Genomic DNA, 20,649 nt, shown 5'->3' with positions numbered 1-20,649 from the left:
AGTATCTGTGTTGAGAAGGTTCTGAAGATGCTGTTGCACAAATCCTGCTCAGAAAACAGTACATTGTGTTATGTAAATTTAACTGTAAGTTTGAGTTTGTTTTTGGTCAATCCCATGGTGGGATTGACCAAAAACAACCTTGGAATGTACCCATATGTGCATTCAATTGTGGGACTTTTTTGTTTCATATTCTATTTTTATTTTGCGAATTTAATCCACCCTTTAATACCTCCGGACAAATTACTGACAATCACCACATCTGCTTTTAATACCGTGCAGCCAACAGGCTGGCCGCATTGAATAACATCAAGAAAACAAACACAAGTAAGGCAAAACTTTTGGAGATAATCTATATCTATTTTCTCGTCTATGAAAAATAGATGTTTAACCACTAACCTGTAGGAACACCAAAGAGAAACTGTTGTGTGCCGGCAGATATTCACATAGTTCCTTGTTTACAATCATGTTTATTTTCTTTATACACAGTACAATAGGGTCAATTCTGCATCACATTATATGATTACTACACCCTACTCAATTTAAATGTGAAATAAGTGAGATATCATGCTGGAATAATATTCATTAAAAATCTAATAGAATATTTTTAATGGCAAGCAATCACAAGCTACTTCTTCTCTTTTCCCATTAAATGTTGTTTTGTATTTTTCTCAGGCTTCAGTAAAATAATGTAACACTTTGGAGCAAACAGACAGAACAAGAGGCCAAAGCTGGAAGCCAGAATTGCAAATGACTCCACTGCATCTGCATAATTTCCAGGGGAGCTGATATAAGCAGGGATGAAAGCCAGCCACACAGCGCAGAAGATCAGCATGCTAAAAGTTATGAATCTGGCCTCGTTGAAATTCCCTGGTAACTTCCTGGCCAGAAATGCCAACACAAAGCAGAGGCAGGCCTGAAGACCAATATAGCCCAAAACACACCAGAATGCCAGGCTGGATCCCACACTGCACTCCAGTATGATCTTGGATCGTTCATATTTTGTGTTTCTGGATGGATAAGGGGGAGCATCGATTAGCCAAGCGGCACAGATTACTACTTGAACCAGAGTGCTGCTGAAAATGATACCCCGCTGCTGCTTAGGGCCCAGCCACTTCATTATGTTGTCCCCCGGCCTGGTGGCAGTGAAAGCAGCCAACACCACCAGCGTCTTCCCCAGGATGCATGAGATGCAAAGAGAAAATGTGATGCTAAAGGCAGTATGGCGGAGCATGCAGGACCAAAACGTTGGCTCCCCGATGAAAACGAGACAGCAAAGAAAACACAGTGTCAGCGCGAAGAGGATGAAGAAGCTGAGCTCTGAATTATTCACGCGGACTATGGCTGTGTTTCTGTGGTAGAAGAACACTGTGAAAACAGCTATGGTGAGACAGGCGCCCACCACAGAGATGACTGTCAGGATGATCCCCAGTGTGTCATAGGCTAAGAACTCCACCTTCTTGGGAATGCAGGATGTCCGGTCGTCGTTGGACCAGAAGTCCTCTGGACAAACGGTGCAGTCTACTGAGTCTACACCAGACAGGGTCACAAACAGAGAGCAATTCCTTTCAGTTACAGAAATGTATCCAATACAATTGGGACAGAATATTACACTCGACGTGTCTCTCTGAAGCTCACTTGTCTGATTGCTAATTTTGCCACTGTCACATGGTACACAGTCAAAGCAGCAAACAGGCTCCCCACGACGGACAGCCTTCCGGTACCCTGGAAGACAGCTGGCACTGCACACAGACAGCGGCACCTGGGGAGAAGAACACGATGAGTTCCTCCTCTGCTCAATGCTTTGACCTGGTCCAGCATCTGGACCATAAAATACATCATTGCATTAAATCCTTTTATAATTATACAATGAACCATTACGTGCTGTGACACTACTTGTTTTATTCTTGAATATGAAAACTGTATGTTTTGTACATTAAAAACTGGAAGGTGTGAACTGAAAATGACTTTTTCTTTGGCAAAACAGTTACTGGTTCAAGATTTTTTTTTTGCGAAATCTATTGGCTTACTGAAGTACTTATATTTTATCTCCATCAGAATGATTTGCATGGAGTAAATAAGGTTTAGAAAATTAGCAATATCATTTAAAAAAATCTTCTGATTTCACATCCGTATGTTGGTGTCTTTTTCACCTGTTTTAATAGGTTTTCTCCAACAGCAGTTACATAAATACAGTACATTCCAACTGCATATCATGCATTTTACCGTGGACATAGTTTTTTTCACACCTTACATTATTTATAATATTCATCTATTACTTACACACTAATGCATTAATTCATTTATTTAAATTGAACATTTAAAGTATCTTACTGTGAATGTAAAATCAATGTGAAATGAACTGTGTTTAAATGCAGTTTACTATATGAATGCAAAAAGACTCACAGCAGATCCTCACTGTCCTGCCCACCTGACTTACCTCCACCTCAACCTACAGAACTTCAACAGTTGGCATCTGATGAAGGTAAAAACACAGTGTGAGCAGCTTGCCTCACTCTGATGCCCTGCCCACTTTATCCTGTCGCCTTGGACCACCAGCTCCTCACCGGCAGGTTTGGTTCCATCAAACAACCCCACGTTGATGAACTCAATGTTTCCACCTGAGCCCCTCTGCCAGTTTATAATGTCATAATAGGGGATGGAGTCGCCTTTCAAGTCAAAGTTCACCTCCTCTTCGCCAATGTTAAATGTCACTTCCTGGAGGTAGTACTGGAGCTTGAAAGCCATCAATTAATATATAATATATAAGAAAAATACATCTAAATGCAACACAGTGACAGTATGAAGGCTGACAGTTACCTGCCATGGGAATATGTTGTTGCTTTGAGCACATGAGTTGTTTTGGAAAGGCCCACTGCCCGCTTCACAGAGAAGAAGGTTGTGCAGAGAATGAGCCACTGCATACACAGCCTTATACACATTATAGGCCACTCGTGGACTTGTAGTATTCATGTAGGCTGAATGCTGCTCCAGGAGTGACTCCTGTCCTGAGCAGGGCGGAAACTGTGATCGTGCGGATTTTGAGGGACTGCAGCCATAAAGAGCCTCCCACAATTCTTCCACCAGGACATTATCGGGATACACCCGAGGGTTTACCGTCTGCAGGTAGTCGCTGAGTCTGGAGATGTGACCTTTCCTTATTCCAAAACCAATGGTGCCTCCCAAGTAGGGGTCATACTCGCTGCCTGTAAAGACAGATGCAGTGACCCAAGCCTCACTTGCCACCCACTGGATCCCAGTGATGTTCTCCTCCATGTAATCTCTCAAGAAGGGCGTCATTTCTCCCTCAGCAGAGAATACCACCACCACTTTAGCCATTGAGCTTCGCATCACCTTCACGAAGTCGCATGGGAAGAAAGATGGTAAATAAAATTTGTGTTAAAGCAAGGTGATACAGAACAAAAACAGTTACCAAACAATGCAGACCAAATCCTAAAATAGCTGATTTTCTAAAAAAGAAACTAGGGAAAAGCCAACTTAGCACCTGTCACAGCACCTGTTAAAATCACCTACCATGTGAGACATAGGTGAAAACAATAGGTGAATGAAAATTGTCTAAGGCAGTAACGTGTTTATTTACTTGCTTCTTTTTTCTTTTGTACCTGCATGATCTCCAGAGCTTTCTTCCGGTTGTAAAGTAGTGGGATCATTTCTTGGTACGCCACACACACCGGGGTACCCTGTAACTCCCTGATTAAACCTTGCACAGCAAAGCGGCCGTATTCATGGTCTCCTCGGATCAACCCTACCCAAGTCCAGTTAAAGCGAAACAGCAGCTGAGCGATAGCTTTTACCTGGGTTCAAAAAGCAGTGCAGAAAAACATCAAAGAGTGTAAATTCAATTTTTTATCAAAATCTAAAACAAAATTAGATCCTGAAAGAGAAACTACTGTTTTTTTGTAGTGACTGAGATAACTAAAATGCACATTATAAACAGACTTCACTGTGATAAATATGTGAAATGATTCGAAGGACTGAATTATAAGACTTTTTCTTTTTATATTGACCTCCCACCTGATAGTCATCATTAGGAATTACTCTAAAGAAAGTTGGAAATTTCCTTCTGTCAGTGAAACATGCGCATGAGGAGAAGTAGCTGATCTGCGAACAAAGCACAGCAGAGCACAGTAAAAAGGATCATAAAAGAGCATCAATGTCTGTGGAATTGCAGAAGAAATATTTTTACCATGGGGATCCTGAACGGCCGCAGGATCCGTGACACCACAATGGACTGAGCGGATCCAGATTCTCCGACTACAGCGAGGAGTGGAGACGCACCGTCACACGTCGGAGAGTCTTCCTCACTGATCCCGTTCAGCACAGCCAGAGCAGCTCTCTGGCCGGTCAGTGGATATGCACATGAATCAAAAATTTTATACCCCAGAGTGTGATTGGGTAGAAGCTCTGGACTCTGGTTTATCTCCTCCACTGCCAGCCTCATGGTTTGAGCCCAGCGGAAAGCTCGAGGATCAAATCTGTAGCTCAGCACACACAGATACATACGTCACATACATTTTAAACACAGCGGGAGCAGAAGGTAAAACAAAAAAAAAAAGAAAAAAAGATTTCAGATCAGTAAATATTTTTCTGTGTTTAGAATTATTGTTTTGTCTTCCATGACATGCTGAAGTCAACATGCAGTCCAGAGACAGAGAGATTCACATGACTCTGCGAGAAATTCAGACATCATATGTTTTGCACACAGCAAGTTAAACACCTTATCAAGCTTACCCATTGCATTTCACTGGAGGTGGTCTGTAGGTAGAGTTAAGGTCTGGCATTTCCTGGTTATAATGAAGAGGAAATATCCCTCCAATAACATAGTCACCTTTGCCCACAAAGCCTGGCTGAAAGCTGTTTTGAAGAGTGCACACTTTCCCTGCAGACGTGACTGGAATGATGAAGCTGGGAGCTGGTGGGTTGGTTAAAGTGAGGACACTGACAGAATAGAGCAAACGAAACAAAGCAGGCAATATCATGTTCACACAACAACAGCTAGGGAGAGAGGAAAAGAGAGAGAGACAGCGATGATACAGGTTATATGTAGCTGTTATTAATCCATAAGTGCTTCATGATTGGACATGAGCAGCTCCACCTAATTTAAGAAGAGGGGCCCATGTCATGTGGATTGAATGAAGAAAAATATGTTGTCTCGTAACTAGAAACATTGTTAAATAACGACATATATAATTTAATATGCTATGCAGAGTTTTATATATATATTGGTGCTGGGCAACAATTACATTTCTTAATTGTGATTAATCGCATATTATGCGTAAAACACAATAATGAATTAAAGCCGCGCGCGGCGATGAAGGCCATCGCCGTTAGTGCTTCACTCCCTGCTATTGCCTATTGCCGTCGACGTCTCGTGCTCGCTAAATTGACATTAACACCACACACTGCGGCCTCCAGTCTTTGCGCTCCTGATGGAAATGAATTGAAATTGGTCAAAGATATTATAGACATTTTTGATCAGTGTCCTCTGCCAGAATTTTGTACAGAGTTTGAAGTGTGTATGTCAAAGTCAGGAGATTGAGGATGGGGGTGGGGGCGGGGGGGGACGGGGTGCAGTTCAGGCAGCCCAGAGTGGACTGGTGTGGCAGGAAAAGAAGGCATTTTTGAGGGCTTGTTATAGGGAGACTGAGCGACAGATCAAAAAAAGCTGGCTGATTATTGAAGGTCAATGTGTCTAGATGCAGCATGCTGAGTTTGGGCTCATTTGGTCCAAACACCTAGGAGTTCAGTTCATTTGAATAATTGGAAGCCAAACGACATTTCCACTTAGACAATTAATGGGTTTTAGAGAAGCCTCTAGAGGTAAAACCATGAAAGCTACAGGAAAGAGCTGATTGTCTTTTCTGATCAGGAGGCCACAAAGAAATTTTCTGTCAAATATGAAAAAGATTGGTAAAAGTAATTTTTTAAATTGCATTGTAATCTTTGCACACTCAGATAGGTAGCGTTGTAGCATCTATCACAGTCATTCATACATCAATATAATCAGCAGCATGCTGTGTATAATTGATATGTATATGTATATGTATATATGTATATATATATATATACACATATATATATATGTACACACTCAACAAAAATATAAACGCAACACTTTTGTTTTTGCTCCCATTTTTCATGAGATGGATTTAAAGGAATACTCCGAAGATTTTGGACCCACGCCCTACCCCAATCATTTACAAGTGAGATAAGCTCATAAATACCTTTTTTGTGTCCGTCATCAAGCGGCTGACTCCCAGCTGTTAGCATCGTAGTTAGCTTAGCTCAACTGAGGGAGGTGAAAAGGAGATAGAGCCGAACTGACGAAAGTAGACAAAATACTCCTTCCAGTGGTCCAGGCGATGACGTATTAGCACGTGAAGTAAATCCGAATGGTTATAAAACATTTTAAAAGACATGTTTTCTTTTCAATCCATTAAAATAACATTTTTGAGTTGAGCTAAACTAACTGCAATGCTAACAGCTGGGATCTAGCCACTGGACGAATGGGCACAAAAAAGGTATTCATGAGCTTATCTCACTTTGTAAATGATAGGGACAGGGCGTGGGTCCAAAATCTTCGGAGTATTCTTTTAAAGATCTAAAATTAATTCCAGATACACAATTTTACCATTTCTTTCAAACATTGTTCACAAATCTGTCTAAATGTGTGATAGTGAGCACTTCTGCTTTGCTGAGATAATCCGTCCCACCTCACAGGTATGCCACATCAAGATGCTGATCTGACATCATGATTAGTCCACAGGTGTACCTTAGACTGTCCACAATATATGTATATATATATATATATATATATATATATATATATATATATATATATATATATATATATATATATATATATATATATATCAGTGGTGGGCCGTCAGGGCCTGCAAAGCCTTCTCTGCTGGCCTAAAAATTATCTGAATTACAGACTGATGTAAATTATATTTTGTCCATAAATAATTAATAAATGATTCCAAACGGTATGTTCCAGTTTCTTTCATAGTTTTCCCGTGGTTGCGCTGCTTCCAGACATGTTTTTTTCATATTAAATAATTTAACCAATCAGATTTCAGGCATCATCTGTTGCTAGGGTCAAAGAAATCTGCCCGAGGCCTTCGCTATCTGTTCCTGATGGCGCAGTGAAGTAAAGTGAAGCGTCAAACAGACAGTTGCTTCAACCAATCAGACAGTTGCTTCAACCAATCAGACAGTTGTTTCAACCAATCAGATTTCGAGTTGGCGACTCAGCGCCTTCTAGCTTCTAACAACAGCATATCCAGGCCCTCTGATTTACATTCACCAAGAGATACAGTAGGGGGCGGTATGCACCTAAGTTGTTGGTCGCCTACCTCAATTATTCCAAAGAAGAAGAAGAAGAAGACCTGAAGAGAAATAAAATTTATGCCAGAAATACCACAGGGCAAGCTGGACTTTAAGCCCTGGCTTTATGGAACTGAAACGCACGGATAATCTATATGACAGAGCAGTTGAACTCTTTTTGAGGAAGGAAAGGAGGATGGATTTTGTTTTCAAATAATCGGGATTTTGGTGAGTAAAATGTTCCTCTTTTCCTAAATAATATTGCCGTTTTATTAAGTTGTTGATGCTCATTGTATGTGCACAGATGTAGTAGGAGAATTGTGCACTTCAGCAAAGGCATTTATTCTGGCTGCACAAGTATCTATCTGCTGTGCAACAACTCTATGTGCATATCTGCATAATAAGATTTTTTTTTGTAGACAAAATAGTTATTGAGAGGTGGATTGATTCAGGCGGATCTGTTCTGAAGGCCTTAATGTGAAATGCACGGTCCGCCACTGACATATATACATATATATATATATATATATATATATATATATATATATATATATATATATATATATATATATATATATATATATATATATACACACATATATATACACATACATACATACACACACACACAGTATATATGTATATATATATATATATACACATACATACATATATATATGTATATTACTTGACAAATTGTAAAATATGCACGTTGTTGTACATGTTTTAATAAGTAAGAAATTATTGGTTTTTTTTAATGAATCAAGTCATAGATTTTCATGTCGTTGATGTAACTGTGTGGGTGGTCCTCTGAGATGCACGTGTAACCTGTACACTATATATAGAAAGGCTGCACTCTGAGGTATAATCTTTGTACATCATCAACCACGAAAGAAACTATTTTATTCAGATAATAGTGTAAGGACAACAGTTTTGTTTTGGCCCCAGACCAGAGATGGCACTGCTGGCTGCTGTGCTTTTGCTGTTACTCTCTCTCATTAGGAGCAGATCTGATTCTGCCGCTGCTGTGGATGACTGTGTTTTCTTGGGGCACGAGGATAGAAACAGTCTGTATGAAGATGGAGATGTTGTTATTGGGGGCTTATTTCCTATTCACTACAGTCCTGTGGCTTATCTTGCAACGTTTAAGACAAAGCCAACACCATTTATGTATAAGTAGTAAGTTTTGTCATTGGATTAATCATAGCTGATTTAATTCATACAAATAGATCCTGTTAAACACATGGCTGTGTTTATATATGTCATATTTTTTGAATATTTGCTTTTCTTTCTGTGTATAGTTTCAGGTCACGTGCCTTGCGTTGGGTGCAGACAATGATTTTTGCAATCAAAGAGATCAACCGGCGCAGCGACTTCCTCCCACTGCTCAAACTCGGCTTCCACATCCGTGACAGCTGTGATGATATACCTGTGTCTCTCAGAGCATCTATGTTGCTAGTAAATGGCCAGCCACAGAGAGGCATCAGTGCAGAGAGTGTGCAGAGATCCAAACGTGAAGGGACAAACAGTGTTTTTGATTTAGGCTGTGCAGCCGTCAACAGGACTGTGTCCCCTGTAATAATAGGAGATGCAGCCTCTGGTGTGTCTATGGCTCTGCTCCGAAGCCTCGGCTCTTTCCAGATCCCCCTGGTGAGACTGCCTGAGTCTGCCTGAACTGCTTAGTCTCGCAGGTTTAAGATTTGTGTGTATTTTTGAAATGTTAAATGTCTTTAGTGATCGTTTGGCTTCAACATAGTTGCTTAGTACAGTTTATTTGTGTGAGGATGTAAGGAATTCTTATTGCATACAGGAAGAAAACTATTATTACTTAGCAATAGTGGGTTGTGAATAGTTGTGGATTTTGGTTAAGAAGTAAGCAGTGTTCTTTTTCCATGTCAAAAAAAAGTTAACATTAATTTCTGTCTAAGATAACTATTTGGAGAAGTAAAGCTTTGACATTTTTTTATTGTGGAATCAATACTACCTGAGGTGTCTTATCTTCACCGTGCAGTAAAATCCTATATTTTAGCTTGAATACAAAGGAAACCCCACACCTCTGAATACCACAAAGGAAATGTCCATTTCTTGGTGCAATATGACCCCTCTTTCACAGCTTACTGACAACGTGCCAATGCAAAAAGGTTAACTATTATTTGTGATGATTCCAGGTGAGCTATTTTGCATCGTGCAGCTGTCTGAGTAACCAAAGGGAGTTTCCCAGCTTTATGCGCACAATGCCCAGTGATGCATTCCAGATCAGAGCCCTGGCTCGGCTGGTGAGCTACTTCAGCTGGACCTGGGTGGGAATCATCGGCGTTGAATCAGATTATGCACGCTTTGCGATTCAGCTCTTTCTTCAGGAGTCGACACGCTATGGCGTGTGCGCTGCCTACACTCACCTCTATCCAGTAGTGCTCAGTCAGCAAGCTTTGAATGAGCTTGTGGATATTATCCAGGTACCTCTGCACCACTACAGTTTCTTCATAGGGTCTTGGTCCACACACATGTAAATAAATAAATAAATACATAAATAATCAGATAATACTAATACATTCAACTTGAAGGGATGCAAAAAATACTATCATGAAATTCAGATAAAACTGTGTGTTGTCTGATGATTGTGACGCTGTCGTAATGGGCTTTGCTGAGAAAACTCAAAAAAAGTGAAAAACATTTAGTTGTAATAATTTACATATCTTTTTTTAAGCATATTTCATAAATTACAAAAAAAAAAACCTGATTTTTTTTTAATTCAACAATGCTGAAAATGTACTATTTTATGTTATTTATTAATAAATCCTGACAAACTTGACTATTTCCATACTTTCACTCAACAGGCTTCATCCTCAAAGGTCATCATTAACTTCTGCAGTGAGTCAGAGATGCTGGTCATTCTGGAGGAGATCCAGTACAGGAATATAACAGGCCTTCAGTGGATCGCCAGTGAAGCCTGGTCTACTGGCAAGTCTCTCTGGGAAAAGTCTGGGGATATTTTGACAGGCACACTCGGATTTGCCATCCAAAGAGCTGAAAAAATCCCAGGGCTGAAGCAACATCTCACCAATTTGAAGCCTTCTCACATCCGTAAAACAGCGTTCTTTGCAGAATTTTGGGAGGAGTTGTTCCAGTGTCGATTAAATGGCTCTGTGAACACTCACTCTCATGGAGCTGTAAACTATTTTGATAGAGAGATGTGTAAAGGAACAGAGGATTTAAATTCTGTTTACTCGCCTTATGCCGATGTGACACAGCTAAGAGTGTCTTATAACGTGTACAAGGCCGTGTATCTGGTGGCTCATGCCTTGCAAGATATGAGTAATTGTAAATCTGGAGAGGGGCCGTTTTTTAATGGAAGCTGTGCCGACATGAAGAGTTTTAAACATTGGCAGGTGAGCTACTTTATAGTTTTAATAACACTTTATTGCATTTTCAAGGCACAAAGTTTCATTGAGTGGCCTGTTTCTTTTCTTTCTTCAGCTCATCCACTATATGAAGCAAGCTAATTTTTCTGTCCTGGGAGAAAACATCAGCTTTGACCAAAACGGTGACCCGATTGCCTATTATGACCTGTTGAACTGGCAGAAGATGCCCGATGGTTCTCTTCATTTGGTTAAAGTGGGTTTCTATGACGCTTCCATGGCTGCTGGACGCAGTCTGGTCATCAATGACTCTGCAATCCGGTGGCCTGCAGGAAAGGTGCGTTCCCTTCAGACAGGACTGAGACCATGTTCACCTCATAGACTTTTCTATGTACTGTTGATTAGCACATCAGCTGACTTGTTTATATTTGTGTGCAACAGACTATTCTTAAACATGCAAAATAAAATGTCTTTTCACATACAAGTTACTTAAGATATTACCTTCAAGTGGCTGTTTCAATTACAAACTATTAAGACCAGTGACCCAATAATTTGTTATTTTTTAAGTATGCAGTAATGTAACACAGTTACTCTGTAGATAATTAATCATTTTATAATACTCATAAATTTTATATGATATTATCTTGTCAACAATTCATCAACTCTTTTTTCAGCATTTTTCTTTATTTTTTAGTTAGAAATTTTGGCACTGTCAGCTCTGCTTAAGCATCAGTTGTAAACTAGTGCCTTTCTGAGCTGACCTTTGCCTCTCAGGCTGTCCAGTCCGTTTGCAGTGACAGTTGTCCTCCAGGCTCCCGTGTCGTGCGGAGGAAAGGGGAACCCATTTGCTGTTATGACTGTGTCCCGTGCACTGAAGGACAAGTTAGTAATGTGACTGGTGTGTACTACCTCTTTTTTTAAATCTTTGTTGAGCCATTCAGGTGTTTGAGCTGAAACTGCATGGGATTTATTTAAATGTGGGCAATCTACACTGAAGAGTCCTCTCTCCTCTCTGACTCCAGATTCTTTGGAGTGCTCTCACTGTTCAGAGGACACATGGCCCAATGAAGCCAGAGAAGTCTGCATCCCAAAAACTATTGAGTATCTGTCATATCATGAGATCATGGGTATTCTACTGTGTGCTGCATCTGTCCTTGGTGCTTCTATATCCGTTCTTATCATTGCAATATTCTTCAAGTACAAAGACACTCCACTGGTCCGGGCCAACAACATGGAACTGAGCTTCTTTCTCTTGGTGTTCCTTACAATCTGTTTTCTTGTTGGCTTGTTGTTCATTGGTGAGCCTTCAGACTGGCTTTGTCGTATCAGGTACCCGGCTTTCGGGATCAGTTTTGCGCTCTGCATTTCATGTCTCTTGGCCAAGACAACAGTGGTCCTGATGGCTTTTCGGTCTATGCTACCAGGGCGAAATGTCATGAAGTGGTTTGGAGTCAACCAGCAAAGGGCCAGTGTGCTTTTAGGAACACTGATCCAGGTAAAAAAAAAATAGTCTGGATACTATAAATCAAAAAATGAAAGAAAACTGTCTCAGTGTTATGATTGTTATCTCATTTCCAGGTAATCATCTGCGTGATATGGTTGCTCACCAGTCCCCCTCACGCTAACAGCAATACAGGCTACCACAGTGCTATGATAATCGCTGAGTGCGCTACTGGCTCAGAGGTTGGTTTCTGGTGTGTTCTTGGATACATCGGCATCCTGGCCTGCATGTGCTTGCTGATTGCTTTTCTGGCTCGAAAGCTGCCTGACAACTTTAATGAGGCAAAGTTCATCACCTTCAGTATGTTAATATTCTTCGCTGTGTGGATTACTTTCATTCCTGTTTATGTGAGCACAGTGGGAAAATACATTGTGGCTGTCCATATTTTTGCTATCTTAGCCTCAGCTTTTGGGCTTCTTCTTTGCATTTTTGCTCCAAAGTGCTACATCATACTTCTGAAACCAGAAAAAAACAATAGAAAAAGCATGATGCAACGTTGAAATTATGAGTCTGGTACGTGTTCAACACCCTTATTATCAGTAAAGCATTTTAATTGGTTATTAATGAGTTGTTTGTTCTGAAAAGACATTAAAAACGTTTGAAAACACAGCTTGTGTCATGATCAAATTCTTTGATAAACAATGTCAGAAATCATAAGGCCTGTATAGCATCTATTGGGCTTTCAATACAGAATGTGGTGCTTTGCTGGTGGCCGATACAGGTTTTGTGCATCTCTGGTTTGCATATCTCTGTATCAGAATGAATGAATGAATACATTTATTTCGAGGCACAGGAAAAACAACACCAATAAATATACTGTACAATACTTTACACAAAATTCCCCACACTGGGCAGAAAAAAAAAAAATGATTGTACAGAAGTAGTATATGAAAAAAAACAAGAACAAAAAAAAAACAAAAAAATAATAATAATAATAAAAAACAATATTTACAATTAGGAACTAAACATATGTTGTATTCAATTTCATGCCTCGAAAAGGAGTGGGATGAAGAAACTTATTAACGCCCACCCCTTCATCCTAAACATCTTTAGATTGTCATAATTAACGAATTAAGTGCATTTAGCATGTATACATATAAATATACATATTACCATTACCATTACTATACCACTGCCCTTACCACATCTTCAACATATATGAACATACAGTGCAATATCACTAGTACTTATTATGAATGGTGCTGATAGTTATTATATTTATCTTCCATTTAAGTATTAGTTTTACTAGTACACGATGTATCATCAAGGGCCAAGGTGTTATGTGGACCCGCTGCCAGAGGGGGTCAGTTTGAAAAAATATTGTCATTGCAGCTGTGTGAAGCAAACCTACGAACACTCCTTCAACAAATAATGGATTTAATAAGAAAAAAAGTTTAGACGACATTTGAAATGAATTGCAAATTTTCCTTCAACATTATATTCAAAAGCCTATGTAGTTCAGTGATCATATATTGTCATCCAAAGAATCCGTCTAATATGGATGATACAATTCTTATTACCTTTACCATGATCCCAGTTGACCATCACTGCTATGAACATTATCCAACAGAATCACACTTCAGTTGTTTTAGTCTTTCATTTTAAGTTAGAAAAGACACAAGAAACAACAGTGATCACATCTGAGACATGAGGAAACTGTCACATTTATTTGTATGTGCTTATTTATTCCTTTTGAGATGAATATTTCAGTTGTCTGAGGCTTTCAAATATTTCATCAGCAGTGAAAAAAGTATTGAAAGCATACCAACAGTTATTGATTAAAGTCTGTTCAGTATGTTTATTCAGACACAGCTACATAGTGACAGGTTTGATCAAGTATTATAGGACATTGTGCAGAAATTAGCAAATATGGAATGTTTTGTAAATACAATCAAGACATTATAACTTTCTATTTCCCATGACATGTTTCTTTGTATTTTTCTCTGGCTTCCACAATATGATGTAACATTTAGGTGCAAAGATGCTGACGAATAATCCAAATGCTGAAGACAAAATCGCAAATGTTTCCACTGCGACAGTGAACTTCCCAGGAGAGCTGATATACGCAGGGATGAAGGTGATCCACACAGCACAGAATATCAGCATACTGAATGTGATGAATTTGGCTTCATTAAAGTTGTCAGGTAACTTTCTTGCGAGAAAAGCCAGAGCCAAGCAGATGATGGCAAGGATTCCTATGTAGCCCAAAACTGAGTAGAAAGCAGCCTCGGAGCCCGGGTTACATTCTAAAACGATCTTCTTGTTACTGTACCTGAAAACCATATCAGGAAAGGGTGGGTTTAACTTCAGCCACAGAACACATATCAGTATTTGGATCAAAGTGCAGGAACACACGATGATCCGTTGCTGAGCGGGACCAAACTTTCCTGCTAATTTGCTTCCAGGAACACTGGCTTTAAATGCTGTGACAACAACAATAGTTTTCCCCAAAACACAAGAGTTACAAAATGCAAAAGTCACACCAAAAGCCGTGTGGCGCAGCATACAGGTCAGAACTGTCGGTCTGCCAATGAAAGTGAGCGGACACAGGAAACACAGAAAGAGAGAGAACAGCAAGAAACAGCTGAGCTCTGTGTTGCTGGCCTTTATGATGGGAGTTTCCCTGTAGTGGATAAAGAGCACAGTTGTGGCGAGTGACAGCAGGGCCCCAAGCAGGGACACTACTGTGATAGCTATTCCCAGAGGTTCATGATATGTCAGGAACTCAATAGTTTTAGGAACACACTCATTTTTCCTCTCATTAGACCAGTACTCCTGTGGACAGGGAGTGCAGTCTGAGGCACCTGTTGAGAAAAGAAGAGAATATGTGTGGTATATTTTTTGAAATTATGGTTGTAGAAAGTGTGTAGAGAATATCATAGTTCAGTATATTGGATTCTCTATATTCACTTGAATATGGGACACTTTAAATGTGTTTGAGTTGTTACCTGTTGTGTTGGCTATAGTTCCATCAGCACATGGTATACAGTCAAAACAACAAGTGGGTTTTCCCTTAATTTGAGCTTTTCTGGTTCCTACTGGACAAATATCAGAGCAGAGAGCAGTGGGTACCTGAGGAGAAAAAGAGAGATTATGTAACATTTCCATGTGACATGACACAAAGTGGACAGAAGCATTCCATTTAGATAAATTCTATTAGCACCATTTTTCCGGTCCTCCACACTATTTCATCCTCCTTGATGCTGAGTTTGTGGTCACCATTCACTGAAGAAGAAAAATGGCCCAGGGTCACATGTTGCACCTGTCCATTTATCAGCTGCCAGTTGATCAGGTCATATGAAGCAGGGGGGTCTCCATTCTCATCAAAAAAGACATCATCCCCAAACTGATTCCTGAAATTCACTTTTTGGAGTTGATCAGTGACCTGAGAAAAAAAACAACTTTCATGAGTTGTTTTTTTGTTTCAATGTTTTGCAGAACGATGGGCTCATTTCTTGTTTGAATTATTTCTATTTTTATTCCTCACCTGTTTCGGGTGAATATCTGAAATATTCAAACACGGTTGCATGTTGCTTTCACCATCTGACTTGCAGAATATCAGCTGATGGAGGGCACGTGCAACAGCATAAACACCTTTATAGACATTGTAGGACACTCTGAGCTGTGTCACATCAAAGAACACATCCTGGGAATTCGCCAAGGTCTCATTTCCATTACATATTTTATTCGATCCCTCAGTGTCTGTGTCCATTCCAGGTGAAACAGGTCTGCAGCCGACCATAATCTCCCAGAAATCTTTAACAAAAGCTGCATTTGGGTCTGCATAAGGATTGATAGCTGTAAGAAAAGGTTTTAAATTTGGGATTTCCATCTTTTGCACCACAAATCCAAGCGATCCCCCAAAAGCTCGGTACATTTCAGGCGTGGATGGTCTAGCCGCTGTTATCCAGGCCTCACTCGCTATCCACTGAATACCCGTAATATTCTGTTTGACCACCTCTCTCATTAGTGGGTAAAGGTCACCCTCAGGAACAAAAGCCAGAATTACTTTGACAGTTGACTCTTTGATCATTTCCACAACTGATAAGATTTTATCCAGTGAATCTGTTCGAAGAATGGTTCCAACAAAAGCCACACAGACCCCAAACCTTTTAACCTCTTCAGTAAAAGCCAGAATCCCGTTTCGCCCGTAATCATTGTCTGACTGTATGGCACCGATCCACTGCCAGCCGAAATGTCTGATCAGAGCTGCCAGAGCTTTTGCCTGAAAGTAGTCACTGGGGATAGTCCGGAAAAAAGAAGGATATTTGTCCCTGTTACTCAGACAGGCACACGTAGAGAAGTAACTCACCTGGAAAAGAGAAAAAAAACCCACAAAAATAGCATAAAGAAAAGGCCATAAAATATATGACATGAAAATAAATGACAAATATCATAGTGTCTATAAAATGTCTTTCTGTCTTACTATTGGCATTTGAAATGGTCCCAGAGTTCCAGCCACAGCTAAGGATTGAGTTGATCCTGACTCTGCAATGAGAGCGGATATAGCTGGTGGACAAGTCACCCTGTCTGCCTCTTCTGATCCACCAGCCAGTGTCAGTGCAGCACGCAAAGTGTTAGTAGGAGAGGCACATGAGTCAAGGATCCTGTATCCAAGTGTTACGTTTGGTAGAAGGGCAGAGTCTTTGTTGATTTCTTCAATGGCAAATATCATGACTTGAGTCCATCGAAAAACACGCAGGTCAAGTCTGAAAGGTTTTTTTTTTTTTTTTCAGATAAAAGAAATAAATTATCAAGTGACAGAACTGAAGCTCCACTTGTGCATACAAAAGCAGATTTTAAAATAGAATGCATTCAAGTGTGAAGTACACAAGAACTAAATCATACCCTGCACAGTTAACTTTCTGAGGCTCCCTCTTGAAGGAAGGAGAGGTGTGTATCTCTTTGTTGAAAACAGGGAAAATCCCCCCTATCATTATGCTCCCCTCCTTAAACAAACTCGGCATGTCAAACCTGCCAAGCAGCTTACAGCCAGACGCTGTGTTCATAATGAGAACACACAGACATATCAAAACAGCCTTGTGCATGTTGGTGCCACATGATCTAATGCACACACAGCTTTTATAGCTGCTGCGCTGATGAAGGCAGGTGTGATTTCATGATGAAAGGTTGTTTTTTTTTTCCCTTGGGGCATAGCAGTCTCAGATTCATGTGTTTGGCACAATTGAGAAAACTGAATAATTTATTTCGAAAACACAAATTCAGTTTTGTGCACAGATATGCCATGAAACAATTTCATAAATTTATTCGAACCAATGTTTTTAAGATATTGTATGTTTATGTAAATAATTCATTGAAACCACCACCTTAAAGTTCCATCCCTATAATTTTTATTGCTTTTGTTGCTGTTGTTGTTAATACTATTTTTAAGATTAAGCATGTTGTTTAAAATCAGCCGTTGACACAAGATTGGCACAGCTTTGCATATTTGGTTGCAGATAGGACACAATTTTCACAACATGTTTTTATGACAGCATGAACCTCTATCCCACAGCTTCTGATTGGTGCAACTCTTGATGAAGGTGATTTTACATCAACCATCATGACCTGAAGCACTTGCTTTGAGTTTCAGATGAATGCAGACTTGATTGACTTCCTCTGTTTTCCAGCCATGGTAAAGAACAGCGATCCATCTGTAATAGAGGACTGCTGCTGCTTCACGTCCAGCACCTGTGACCTTTTGTGTATTGAGGAGCTGGCATATCAATATGACCACCATCTTGGATGAGGACCCACTTATCCCCCAGTGCATTCAATTCTATTGACAAAGGTCTTTGCATAAATAAAATGATCATAACGTGATACCCAGCTTGTGTGCTCACATTTGTTGCTGTGATTAGGTGTAGACAGATTTAGGTTGGTGCAGTGACAATTTCATGCCAAAACACAGTGATATGGAATGATGCTTTGTTCCAAGGTTTCAGGAACACAGTGACATATGCAAGGCCGCCCTGTTTGTCTCCACTTGTTATTCTCGCGTAAGATATAATCTGGCATCTCCGGAAGTCATGCCAGAGCTGGGTTGATTCCTCTTCGGAGCAGCAGCCTCGCTCTCGATCAGCTGATCTGTGTGTGTTTCCTCTGCAATCCTGAATAAACTCTCCTTGTGCAGCGTCAACACCTTGACTCGTCATCTTTGGCTCTGTATCACCAAAAATTCCACAACACACAGCACGGAAGGTGTGCTGAAAGCTCGCCAGGTTCAAACTGGTTGATCATCAGAGAAGGTTAAGTGCACCCATTGTAGTTGTAGTTTGGCTGGCAGACCTGCAGTGAGCACGGGAGAGGAGAGAACACCTGGCTGCACAGGTGTGTCCTTAAATGTGAGTATTAGCCTACTGTTTATACATGTTTTGGCTTCGATTTACTTAGTGACATTAAAAATACACAAAATCACTCAAGCAAGTCATTTTTATGTAAATGTACGAGGGGGTACCCAAAAGAAACCGGAATTTGGTCAGAAAACAATAATAATAATGAGTTCCGACTTCTGGCCGTCAGATGTGCTGCAGGTAAGCCTCATGCACATCTGTGAGAAATCTGAGCTCCCAGAGTTACACTGACGCCTGTCAGGCGCTATTTATAGTAACAGAGTGCAGAGGTGGTCTGCGATTTTTTCCAAAATGGCGACATTGACTGGGAAGCCAGAGCAGCGCGCAAACATTAAATTCTGCTTTTTGCTGGGAAAAAAACAGCAGCAGAAACACTCACCTTGTTGCAGCAAGCCTACAAGGATGATGCTCTGGGGAAGACTCAGGTCCATGAGTGGTTCGGGTGGTTTAAAAAGGGCCAGATGTCCGCGCGTTAGGGCCGCTCAGCCATGAAAACAATGCTGAGCTGCTTCTTCGCTGTCCAGGGTATCGTCCACAGCGAGTCTGTCCCTCCAGGTCAGACTGTAAATCAGGACTACTACATGGAAGTCCTCAGACGGCTCCGTGAGGATGTGAGGAGGAAGTGGCCCACGTAGTGGCGGAGTGGAGCCCGGTTGATCCACCACCACAGAGCGCCAGCGGACACGGCGCTGCGCGGCACACAGTTTCTGGAGAAGAATGAGATGAATCTCCTCTCCCATCCGCCTTATTCGCCAGATGTAGCCTCGAGTGACTTTTTCTTGTTCCCCAAGTTGAAGAAAGAGATGAAGGGACGGCGGTTTGCAGATGTGGAGGAGGTGACAGAAAAATCGCAGCCGGCAAAAAAATGGCACAATTACACACGGGTCTGACGACGCATTCGTGAAGCGGGAGACACGGCTGGAGCGCTGCATTAATGCGGATGGAGACTATTTTGAAGGCGACGGTGATGTTTTATTTAGAAATGTCAGAAATAAAAAGTTACAGTCAATTTCCGGATTCTTTTGGGTACGCGCTCGTATCTCCTTCCTCTCTGTTCCGTGAGGCACCGTCTCCCTGTACCCACCACCTCCTCTGGCCCCAGGTCTCCCCCCTCCTCGGCCACCAACCACCTCCTCCCATCCTCCTTCTGCTTGGTTTCATCTAATGAGATTGAATGCAGAAGCTAGCTATGTTGCAAAAAAACAGTTAATCAAGCATATTTACATCTTTGGTTTTGTGTGTCAGGAGTCAGGAGATGTCCTCCCTGAGCTCAGGCTGGTGAAGGAAACGCCCCCGGTGGCCATCATGTGCCTTCTTTGCTTTGACTGCTATTTTTTTTTTCTCCTTTCTATTTAGATCATTGAACCATTTTTTTACACTGGGCAGCAGGTTCTCAGAGTATCTGGGCAAACTTGATTGACAACATATGGAACTTCCTCCCAGGCTGTGTTTTCATTATGAACCGATGGAGGTCGCATTGCCAAATATACTGCAAGCTTGGACCTCTCAGATTTGATGTGATTGTTATGTTTGATTATTATAGAAATTATAGAGGCATTCATTTGATTGGTGAAGTTTAAACTCAACTCTGTTAAACACAGTCACGCCTTCTCTTTTCCCTCTTTCCCACTTGTGCTGGTGGGAGAGACAATGGCCTGCATGCTCAGCCACCAAAGACTGTGCCATGCACGAAAATTGCAAAATGCCCTGAATGCACCCCATTGGCGTGGTGCAGGTGAGGCATATACCCCTTTCCCACTGGCCAAAAAACCCATTTAAACCCGTTAACAATTGGCTCTTCATGGCAGTGGGAAAGGGCTTTGGCATTTCAACCCGGGTCGTTCGACCCTGCAATCGACCCGGGAATTTACCAGGTCAGCTTTCTATCGGCTTTTAGTGGGAGGGACACATCCGGGAACTTACATGATGACGTCGATGCAGCGCGGCTACGTTAGCGCACTAGGCGTTGTTTCTGGACACAGCGTGAGATATCCTTCGTCAACATGACCCAGCATTGGCAAGATAAGGAGACCAGAAAGCTTCTCTTGATCCGTGGGGAAGACTTGTCTACAGATAACGGGGACTGTGT

General features: G+C 41.0%; 3 protein-coding genes across 3 annotated transcripts; 1 reads left to right on the top strand and 2 right to left on the bottom strand.

Moving 5' to 3' along the window:
- Positions 1-625: 625 nt before the first annotated feature.
- On the bottom strand, positions 626-4,877 carry LOC115399998 (extracellular calcium-sensing receptor-like). Its single transcript, XM_030107649.1, has 8 exons — positions 4,750-4,877; positions 4,205-4,493; positions 4,033-4,119; positions 3,621-3,812; positions 2,818-3,351; positions 2,509-2,733; positions 1,636-1,759; positions 626-1,527 (listed from the first exon to the last, which is right to left on the bottom strand). The coding sequence occupies exons 1-8, from the start codon at positions 4,797-4,799 to the stop codon at positions 626-628; spliced, it is 2,403 nt and encodes an 800-aa protein (XP_029963509.1). The 5' UTR covers positions 4,800-4,877.
- Positions 4,878-8,302: 3,425 nt separating this feature from the next.
- On the top strand, positions 8,303-12,707 carry LOC115399996 (extracellular calcium-sensing receptor-like). The gene is made up of 9 exons (XM_030107647.1): positions 8,303-8,526; positions 8,649-8,842; positions 8,891-8,997; positions 9,516-9,803; positions 10,185-10,736; positions 10,825-11,043; positions 11,481-11,604; positions 11,729-12,201; positions 12,285-12,707. The coding sequence occupies exons 1-9, from the start codon at positions 8,303-8,305 to the stop codon at positions 12,705-12,707; spliced, it is 2,604 nt and encodes an 867-aa protein (XP_029963507.1).
- A 1,399-nt stretch (positions 12,708-14,106) lies between these two features.
- On the bottom strand, positions 14,107-17,144 carry LOC115399997 (extracellular calcium-sensing receptor-like). The gene is made up of 6 exons (XM_030107648.1): positions 17,056-17,144; positions 16,634-16,916; positions 15,947-16,519; positions 15,470-15,592; positions 15,156-15,279; positions 14,107-15,011 (listed from the first exon to the last, which is right to left on the bottom strand). The coding sequence occupies exons 1-6, from the start codon at positions 17,142-17,144 to the stop codon at positions 14,107-14,109; spliced, it is 2,097 nt and encodes a 698-aa protein (XP_029963508.1).
- Between the last annotated feature and the right edge of the window lie 3,505 nt (positions 17,145-20,649).

The sequence above is a fragment of the Salarias fasciatus genome, chromosome 14 (genome assembly GCF_902148845.1).
Source record: "Salarias fasciatus chromosome 14, fSalaFa1.1, whole genome shotgun sequence".
Classification (NCBI taxonomy): Eukaryota; Metazoa; Chordata; class Actinopteri; order Blenniiformes; family Blenniidae; genus Salarias; species Salarias fasciatus.
The sequence above is the reverse complement of the archived record's forward strand: the minus strand, read 5'-3'. Positions and strand labels throughout refer to the sequence as shown.